Source organism: Tupaia chinensis, unplaced genomic scaffold, assembly GCF_000334495.1.
Source record: "Tupaia chinensis unplaced genomic scaffold, TupChi_1.0 Scaffold144899_1, whole genome shotgun sequence".
NCBI classification, from domain to species: domain Eukaryota; kingdom Metazoa; phylum Chordata; class Mammalia; order Scandentia; family Tupaiidae; genus Tupaia; species Tupaia belangeri.
In genome coordinates, this window is record NW_006204759.1 from 3,714,621 (window position 1) to 3,724,979 (window position 10,359).

General features: G+C 36.6%; 1 protein-coding gene across 1 annotated transcript in view; it reads right to left on the reverse strand.

Annotated features, from left to right (window-relative positions):
• Nucleotides 1–4,223: 4,223 nt before the first annotated feature.
• Nucleotides 4,224–10,359, reverse strand: part of SPATA22 (spermatogenesis associated 22) — an 18,410-nt gene continuing 12,274 nt past the window's right edge. Inside the window, exons 6-9 of the mRNA XM_027767909.1 lie at nucleotides 9,557–9,896; nucleotides 6,871–7,000; nucleotides 6,302–6,399; nucleotides 4,224–4,916 (exon numbers count right to left, since the gene is read on the reverse strand). Of these exons, the coding sequence (XP_027623710.1) occupies nucleotides 4,725–4,916; nucleotides 6,302–6,399; nucleotides 6,871–7,000; nucleotides 9,557–9,896 (760 nt within the window). The 3' untranslated portion in view covers nucleotides 4,224–4,724. The remainder of the gene's footprint in view (nucleotides 4,917–6,301; nucleotides 6,400–6,870; nucleotides 7,001–9,556; nucleotides 9,897–10,359) is intronic.

Consider the following 10,359-nt stretch of genomic DNA (forward strand, 5'->3'; position numbering starts at 1 on the left):
TAAAAATTTATTATACATGTGAACTACCTGGTTCCCCTTTAAATGCTAATTTCAGTTCATCGGGTCTGGTGTGGAACCTACGATTCTACATTTTAGAAGTCCAAATTTTACATTTGATGACATAACTCTGCCAGTCTGTGGACCACAATTTTTAATAGTAAGGCATATAAGACATTTTTAAAATACAGATTACTATACCATCCTCAATAAATGTAATCAAAATCTCTGGGAGGGGGACCTGTCAAAAGTATCTTAAAGTTCCTTAGGTAATTCAAATATATAACCAAGGGTTAACAACATGTGCATTAAATGCCTGTCTTGAGCCTTCCCTGTGGCCTAGTGGTTAAGGGAGCCTCATACCAGATAGTAAACTGCACAGTTCAAATCCTGGCCCCCAGGAGCTTGAAAATTACACGAGGCATATGTGGGTAAGTGTTCAAAAACTCCAGACAAGATGGAGAAATGGAAGAGGGGGAGTGCAGTTCGACTATGCCCAATTGAAGGGTGCTTATTCCCTTTCTCTTTCTCTGGCAAGTACAAATGCCTTCTAGCAACTATCTTCTAAAAAATGAAATAAGTACATGTCTTACAGAGATGTCATTAGGTTTAAATGATATAATCTTGTGAGAGTATATCACATAGCAACTAATATTAATAACACTAGCATTTAAAAAGAAATTTTAAGTGATGAACATTAATCAAAATATTTTTGCAATGTGCCAAGGTCTTGAGAGGCAGAGAGGCAAGAAAAGGAAAGTTATTACACCTGAAAAAGTATCCTGCAGAACATCATATACCCTGTAAAATTAAGACCCTCAGATTTGAAGGACACCAGGCAACAGCTCATTTGCCCTCCTGCCCAACTTACCAGTGTGTATGAGGTTGATTCCAGGGCATTGACCCAAGATCCTGCTCCTTTATCAGTTGTAGGTGTGGAAAACAACGGCCTGTATAGCCATTACCTGCATCTGCATCAGCCTTTCTCACATCCCTTCTACCCATTCTTGGGCCTACGGGGCTGTGTCCCAGAGGAATCTAGATCCTGGAAGAACTCATTAAATACAAAGTAATTAACCAGTACCTCTCTAGGACAAGTTCTCTGAGAGTTCTGCAGCAGTTACTGATTGTGGTTACTCATCACACCTGACCATACTTTGTAGCTCTATAAGGGATGGAAATAGGGGTGGAGCAACTCATGGACAGATGCTTAAATCAATATGTGTTTAGGGAACAGATAGTAGTCATGTGTGGCTGGAGCCTACAGTTTGAAAGATGAAGAAGAATGGTTAGAAAAGCCATAAAAGAAAGGACCAGCCTCTAAATGTCCTAAAATACCTTAGAAGTGTAACAGTGTTGTCTTTAATCTTGTGGACAAGGAACATCAATCATCTTCGAGTAGAATTCCACCATGAAATACATGCTTTGGAAATATTCTAAGGGTAGCAGAATCTCTCATACAGCTAAACTCCGCACAAACATATCCCAGGAGAGATAAACTTGCCACTGACATGGATCAGACATCTATGGCCCAACCATATGCAGATACAGATGCTCCTCAGTTTACAATGGAATTATGTCCTGATGAGCTTATCATATTTTGAAAAGATTGTGAATTTAAATGCATTTAATACACCTACTGATCGTTATAGCTTAGCCTAGCTAATTTTAAACATGCTCAGAACACTTATACTAGCCTATGGCAAAATCATAACACAAAGCCTATTTAATAATCCTATGTTGAATATCTCATGTAATTTATTAACTTCTGTACTAAAAGTTAAAAAACAGAATGATTCGATGGGTACTCAAAATACAGCTCCTATTGAATGCATACTGTTTTTACACCATTGTAACGCTGGAAAATTTAGGTCAAACCATTATAACTCAGGACCATCTGTATACAGAAAGCACAGGAATAAGGGGCCAACTACATGGTACAATGGTAATGCACTGCTTAACAGAAGCTGGATCCCACAAGACCACAGTTCAAATCCCTGACCTGGTCAGCCCACAACAAGCTGGGCACATGCAGGTGTGCCCAAGTTCCACAAGGCGGACTGAAGAAAAGGGATTACAGTGTGACCAGACCCTGTGGAGAGGGTCTGGTCCTCTTCCTCTCTACTTTCCTCCTTCCTTCCTTCTTTCTTCATTCCCTCCTCCCTCTCATGTGTACATGCTCTATCATGAATAAGGGTACGAGGAGAGAAAAGGAGTAAGAAAAAAGATATACTCTTCCAGGTCATGTTCAATTCTTCCTCAGGCCAAGATATAAAAGGAAATAATTTCCATTGGGTTATTCTTAACTCTTCGCCTTCCTAGAAAAACCATAAAAACACCCAGACACCTCCATCATTTCTCTCTACCATTCTCCATATGTATGGTTACCTGTTTTAAAAATTTTTATTTGCTATTATTTTTTTTTATTATTTGACCAGACAAAGAGAGAGCAAGAGAGAGAGAAAGGGAAAGTGAGAAAGCAAGTCTCTAGGCCTGGACTCAAACCACTGTTGGCCATGTAGGAGTCCAGCACCCTAACCACTACACTACCTGCTGGCCCCTGTCAGATTATCTTTTAATGCCAGCTTTTCTTTACTCTGCAATAGATCATGAGACCACAGCTGACATGTATATCTCCTTCTTTCACACTTCATGACTCCTTTTTCATACTTCAGCTAGATTCAAACTGTGTTCCTTGAAGTCTGAATTCTCAGTGTTAGTACCTTTAACAGATTGCTGTAATATTTTTCCACTAACTGACACCCAAAAGAATCTGGATATCAGACATGTTTTTTTTTTCTTTCCTCTATGCATAGAGAAACAATATTCATTACAGAATTTAATCACCTCAGTACTATGGTAACTCCCTTATTTGCCTGCTGCTTCAGTGGCATAAAGGACACAAAATTGTCAAGTGGCAGTCTCAATTTCCAATAGAATGAAATCACTGCTATCCTGGTAGAGATATTTCTTCCTTGAGACTTTTAACAAATAATTCTTGTGTACTAATTACTTCAAATACTCTCAGCCATTATTTCTCATTCTAGTCACAGCTACAGTAACTATTCTGCACAGACTTCAAACAACCTCATACAGAAACAGCATTACTTCATGCCTCCTCCACCTGCTTCTTGTGTCCTCCCATTTGGTTTCTTTGATTTCACGGAGCAGAATATCATGGGAAAACCAGCTAAATGCTCCTATACACACAATATAAAAGTATAAAGAAGTTAATGCCCTATAATCAACCCTAAAACACATGAGCTGAGCATCTGGCCAAGGCCTGCTGGATCTTAGTAATTTCTAGTGGCCCCAGCTCAATAAGCCACCCTTGTATTGGGATCTTTCCTTCCCAACTTAATACCCTCTGCCTTTCATCTCTCCCTGTGAGATAAATACCCTCTGTCTTTCATCCCTCCCTATGAGATAAACTTCTCAAACAAACTGGTTGCAAATAAGACTTTGTCTCAGTCACTGATTTGGGGGTAACACAGACTATGACAGAAAGATCTGTAAACCAGCAGAGCTCAAAACTGTGGGAGTAGGAAGCAAAAATTTTAAGTGTGTTACTTGGTCTAATAGTGAGACCAAATAGTCTTGTTGCCATTCCTTGGTTTGCAAACTCATGAATCATGGGTGTTGGAGCAACAGAACCTTATATGGGTTCCTGGTTCAATGCACATGCCATATTCTGCAGAATAATACACCAATCTTTCTGGTACTCTTAATGTTTGTTATTTTGTAAACTACTTTGTCTCTAGCACTTGAGACAGTGCTTGGCACAGAGTAGATTCTCTTCTCATTAAATATTTAAAATACTTTAATTAAGTGAATTGCATGGTCTAGCAGTTCCAGAACAATGTTTAATAATAGTACTAATAGTGACACCTTTGTCTTGTTCCTGATAGTGGAATTGCCACTAGTATTTCCCCTTTAAGCTTGAGGCTGATTTTTAGGCTGACTTGGATGTATAAGAATTACATGTTAAAGAAGTATCTATATACTCCTATTACATTAGCATTTTCATCTGTTGGATATTAATAAATTCACCATTGCAATAAAAAGTTAAATTATTTTTTAAAAAACACCTTCTACACTTAAAGGATTTTGCCACAGACTCAGAGACACAGAGTAGTGCACAAATTGAAAGACTCATATATAATAAATGTAGCAAAGAGGGGGCTGGGATTCGAGAGAACTCAAACGCAGCCTTTTCTTGTGTTCTATATTTATTGTGTGAAGATCAGGTTACAAACAATAAAGTACTTTGAAGTAGATAAGTGACCTTTTCTCAGCAACCTTAACTGTATATATTTATGATGGAAAATTCTATAAATGTACAGTGGACAGGAAAGGATGAACATACAAACAGCCAGTCTTCTACACAACCAAGAACATCTTTAAGAAGGAAGCTAAAGATTTACTTGTAAACACAAAGGATAGTATGTAAGAACTATTATGTAGGACAGAGGGCACATTAGCCCAGTAGTACTTGGCTTGCTTCTCTAGGAAAGTCTTCTGTCCTTGAGGGCCCAGTGTGCCAGGTTACTCAAGGGGTTTTCCAGCAGATCTGGGCGATCATCACACAGGGTAATCTCCAACAGGATTTAAATATTTAATTCAACAAATACATAGAAAACAGTAGCTGTAAAACCATGAAGACGGTATATTAAACAATAACAGAAAAGTGCTGCCATTTATGCCTCTTAAACTTCCTTTACAACTATCTAAATTTCATTCATTACTTTAGTATAATACCTCATCTCAGCATCTACAATTTTAACAAATGCTTGAAAAGTTTTTTGTTCAGAAACAGATGCCGGTCTGACAGAAACACATTTGAAAATATTCTTTTTCTGATCATAGTTTCCAACACACCTATGAACTCGACCTCTAATGAGTCTTGGAAGTTCACGATCCTGTTTTTTAAAAAAACATATATTAAAAGGGTTATTTATTACTTCATTTGAATTTCAATTTTTTAAAACTAATAATATAATCAACTAAATATGAATCACCCAAAGTGCTGTAGTTCTCTCACCCAAATCAGGGTCCCATTGCTGACAAGATGATGATAGCTAGGCATACATGGGCACTCTGTCACAGAGGAAAGACCTTCACTTGGGTAGTGCTTATTATAAGCTAGTCAGTTTTGCTTCTTAAAAGACTGAATAATTCTGAACATGGCCATGTATTATCTACTCTTTTATCAGACCACCAAAGTCCACTTTCAGTAGATAGTAAATGAGGTGGTTCAAACCATCTCTCCAGCTGAGAACAACTAGAATAGCTGGATGAAATAAGCCGTTAATAAATCCTTTATGCATCAGAGAGCTATCAAGGCAGAGAATTAGAGAGACTCTATCTGGGTTAGTATGAGAGTCAAGGATGGAGACTGAGTTTGAAAGTGCTTTCACTCTGTGACATTCACCAATTTTTACCAAAAAAAAAAAAAAAAAAGTAATGGAGAGTCTAAGAAACTGAGCAAATCTTTTGATGGACTCATAAAGCTAAGAGGACAAGACATGAAATCTAAGGTACCCAAGGAAGAGTTTCTGGTGACTACCTCCACCCTAACCCCAGGCTTAGGGTTAAAACATAAAAATACTATGCCTTTAAGGGAGGAAACCAGTAAACCACAAAAAGACCAGCAATCTCCAAATCCTAACAATTATGAATAAAACCAAAGCATTTCACTAAAAGGTCATAAAAAATACCATTGTAATTATAGGGGGAAAGACTGATGATTGATAATAGGACTATATTACAATGAAGAACTTCTCCTCATCAGAAGTCACAATTAAGGGTGAAAAAGCAAACCACGGATTGTATTACAATGAAGAACTTCTGCTCATCAGAAGTCACCATTAAGGGTGAAAAAGCAAACCACGGAGTGTGAGAAAATATCTGCAATGTACATAATGGAAAAAGAACCATAAAACCTCCCATAAATCAATAATAAAAACATAAATGGAGCCAATTGCTGGCACAGAGGTAATATAACTGGACATACTTAGGAAAGGTCCTGGGTTCCATCCCAGAACCTCCCTGAGCATGTTGGGCTGACTGAGACTAAGGTGAGCTGTGGCATAAGCGGGGGGGTGCTATCTCTCTCTCTCTCTCTCTCTCTCTCTCCATGTTAGTTAAACAAATAAACAACTTTGATATCAGAACTAAAACCACACAAAATGTTGAAAATACTACTAAATTATTCACAGAATTTCTACTGCAATGGAATTATAGCCTTCATTGTTACATTCTGTTAGCATAAACTTTATAAAAAAATTATTTTAAAAATACTCACAATTTCATAAAATATACAAGGCAGTGTATTTTTTCCATCTCTCATAAGAAAAGTCTTTGAATGATATGGACCAGGTGTAACAGCTGAATCAAGAACAGCTAAATAACATTGAAATAGTAGAGAAAGTCAATGTTTGTTAAATAAAATTTTAAAAAGAGAAGTTGATATTTAAATTACTGTTCTCACACTGACCTCTCATAGTTCTATTTATACAACAATAAATAAGACATGTTAAGAAGGAAAGATATTTCTGAAATAGTTTTATACAAAAGAAAACAAAATTTCTGGCCCTCTTCAATTTAGTAACAGAATACATGTCAAATTCATAAAACTGACAGTAGCTGGACATCTGAAACTTTTTCCTTAGAACGATTTCTAAGGAAATCCCACATGAGTGCTTAATTCACACAAATCAGTAACAGATTCAGAAATAGAAAAAAAATCCTAACAAACTATAATCTCCTTTTATAAAATTTTATTTTTCTTTAAGATCTACTGGGTATGCCTACTGATATTAAAAACTGTTGTAAAATAATACTACTGAAATAGTTTTCGGATATTCTACCTACCCAATATTTCAAAAAGCAATACAGTTTTCTGTGCATGTTCACACCAATACTTCATGCTTTCAATAACTGCAGAAATAATTCGTAAAGAATTTCCTTTTTCTTTAAACTGTAACTGATAAAATGAGACTTCCTTTTAGAAAAAAAAATCATAACATTAAAAAATTCTTTCTTCACTATCATACTTTTTTACCTTCTATTTAAAGAGTCTAGGTCCTTAAAACATTCAAATATGTAAAATGTGTAAAAAAAATCTATTAAAAATTTTAGAACAGTTACTTCCCTAAATTAAAACTATCATTCATATATTATAGGAGGAGAAACCAGGATGCACTTAGAAACAATCAAGACAAGAATGACTTAAATAGGCATTCATTCACTTTCACTTATTCATTGAATATTTTTAAAGCATCGAGTGCCAGATCTTGTGATAAACCCTGATGATTCCTTTTCCTAATGTGTGCACACTCCAGGTGGGGAGCCAGACACGCTCATTCATTAATTCATTTCAAATGTGTTTATTGGGTATCTACTATGAGGTAGACTGTGGCATGAGTCCACAATGAGTCCACGAGTTGTAATAAAGGCCACTAAGGGAGCAAAAGTCAAAAACAAAGATATCTCCTTGAATTTTACAATCTAATGGAGGATTCATAAAATAATGAATACATATAAGCATCAAGCATTGATATATCCTGTGCATTACAAAGAAAAACAGGGCCAAAGGATAAAGAAGAGGCAGAGGTTATTATTTTAAATGGGTTGTGAAAACAGAAAGAACAGTAAGTATAAAAGGTATGAGATGAAAAAGTGTTCAACATTTTTGAAGATCAATTAAGAACACAGTGTATTGACATATTAATTTTCAAGGATAGGGGGACACGTTCATTTGTGGGGATGAGGGTTGTGAAGAACACCTGATAAGGGACCAGCAGTTGGCATAATGGCTATTTCGCTGGACTCCCATGTACTCAACCACGGTTCGAGCTTCAGACCTGGTGACTTAAACTCACGCCAGATGTGTGTGAGTGCATGCTCAAGATCCCAAAAGGAGGGACCAGCAGTTAGCGTAATGGCTATGTCGTTGGCTCCCATGTAGTCAACCAGGGTTCGAATCTTGGACACAGTGGCTTAAACTCACACCGGGCGCATGTGTGCCCAAGATCCCGAGAGGAGAATGGAGAAGAAGGGATTGCAGCATGGCCATCCCCCTGGGGGGTGATTTCTTGCTTTCTGTCTCTCTGTCTCTGTCTGTCTGGTGAGTGCACACACCCTATAGCAAAAACCTCTCAAAAAACAAAAAAATCCCAAAAGGAGAGTGGAGGACAAAGGATTGTAGCATTGCCAACCGCCTGGGGGGGCAGGGTGATGATTTCTTGCTTTCTTTCTCTCTGTCTTTCTGGCACGTGCACATGCCCTACAGCAAAAAAAAAAAAAAAAACCTCTTGATGGGATATGATAGTCAAAATACAGTTACTTTTCTCCTTGCTCACATCACAGTCAAGATTCTGACATGCTTCCAGTTGAAGATTATTGACATAAGCCACTATTAATAAGGTGACTGTGATAAATATCATTCTCATGTAAAAAGAAACATAATATTGAGAACTACTGTGAAGCATGCTATGTTAGTTACATTTACACACACACACAGAAAAAAAAACTAAATAAAAACAGAATTTACATGATGGCTTATTGAAAAGACTGCTTTTTCAGACACATGGGCAGAATAAACATGGGTTACTTAAGCACCCAAAGACTGATAATGGTAAAAAGCTGTTACCGTTTGGAGGCTGAAAGGATAAGAGAAAATAAAATTACCAAGCCCATAAAGCTGAACTGATGGCAGGGCTACATCTGCAGGGATACAATCACTGCTGATAACACAACATGTAAGCAGGGAGAGAAAAGAAAAACCCAACCTCTCTTCCCACTCTGCGATATCCTGCCAGTGACTTCCATAGACTGACCTCTAGCAGAAATCAGTAAGGGATCCTACTATGGTGCACTGTGTAGGACGATTCAGCCTTCCAGAGCACAGAAAAGGGCAGGTAAAGAATCTTTTGGGCCAAGGGGAGAAAAGGAGGAGAAAGAATAATCAGCACACATAATAATTTTTTCAAAAATGTACAAAGAACAATAAGAATACAATTAGCATGTAAAGAAGAAGTCGTCGAGATGTAGGTATAGGAAAGAAAGCAAAGCAAAACAGAGTCATAATAGAGTATATGCCATATTTAGAGAATTGTGAAGAGTCTGAAATTGCTTAAGCATAGTAGAGTTGTTGCAGTAAAGGCAATATGGCCAACAAAGCCAAAAACATTTACTATTTGGCCCTTCAGAGAAAAAGTTTGCATTCTCTGTTGATAAAAGCTTAGAATGACTTATGAAGAGCTTAAATGATTTCTGCAAGTAATGGATAAATTGTCATCATCTTAAGAGTTGGTAAACAGGGAAAGTCAGAATTCAGTACACAACTCTAAAGCACCTATGAAAAGAAGAAGCCATTCACACCCTTTAAGAAAACATTTTTAGGTACTAATGTTGGTCCACTTCAATGAAACTGGGTATTTGTGCTAATCAGGTACTGTATGTCATGGGCTTGATTTTAAATACTTTTATCTCTATAACTTAAGCCTCACATTTCAAAAAATGTAAATAAGTCATTAATTGATATGTGAACATTTACCTTGAAAGTGTTTTCTTCTGGGAAACCATCCAACATCTTTTTCTTAAATTGATTTTGTTGAAAACTGGGCTTAAATGCCTGTAATGCACTGCTTTTGTTACTTTTGTCTAGACCACTCATTGTGGAGCCAGGTGTTTTTGATGAATATGTTTGTCTAAGTACTTCATTGTGGTGAGATAAGTTAGGAGGGTCAGATATTCTTAATTGTTTTTGTTGTTGAGCTCTCAAACTCATTGGATAAGAATTTATTCCATCATTTGCCACTAGGTTTGTTCTTTGACACTGGGGCTTAAAATCATTCTTATTCCAAGTTTTCAAGGTGGTATTTTTGTTGCCATCTCTTGTAATAGTAGTAAAAAAAAAAAAAAAAAAAGAAAGAAAGAAAGAAGCAAAATTAAGTTTAAGGGACCCAAAATGGAAAGAAATATGTTGATTAAAATGTTTACAGTAATGTCTTCAACTGAACCAACATCCAACATGCAGTGTTTCATGATGGTAAAATTCATTTGATATGCTTAATGATACCCAGTGATTAAATGTGTAATAAATAAATTTAAATTTAAAAATACTATTTGTTCATATATACTTTTTCTTAATTTAAAAAAAAATGAAAATCTGGGGCAGGCAGGTCATGTGGTAGTTAAGAATGCTGGATTCTCACATGGCCAATTGCAGTTCAAGACCCGAACCTGGAGGCTTGCTTTCTCACTTTCTTTCTCTCTCCCCCTCTCTTGCTCTGTCTCTCTCTGGTCAAATTTAAATAAATTAATAAACTTAAATAAAGTAGTTCTTTTTTTTTTTTT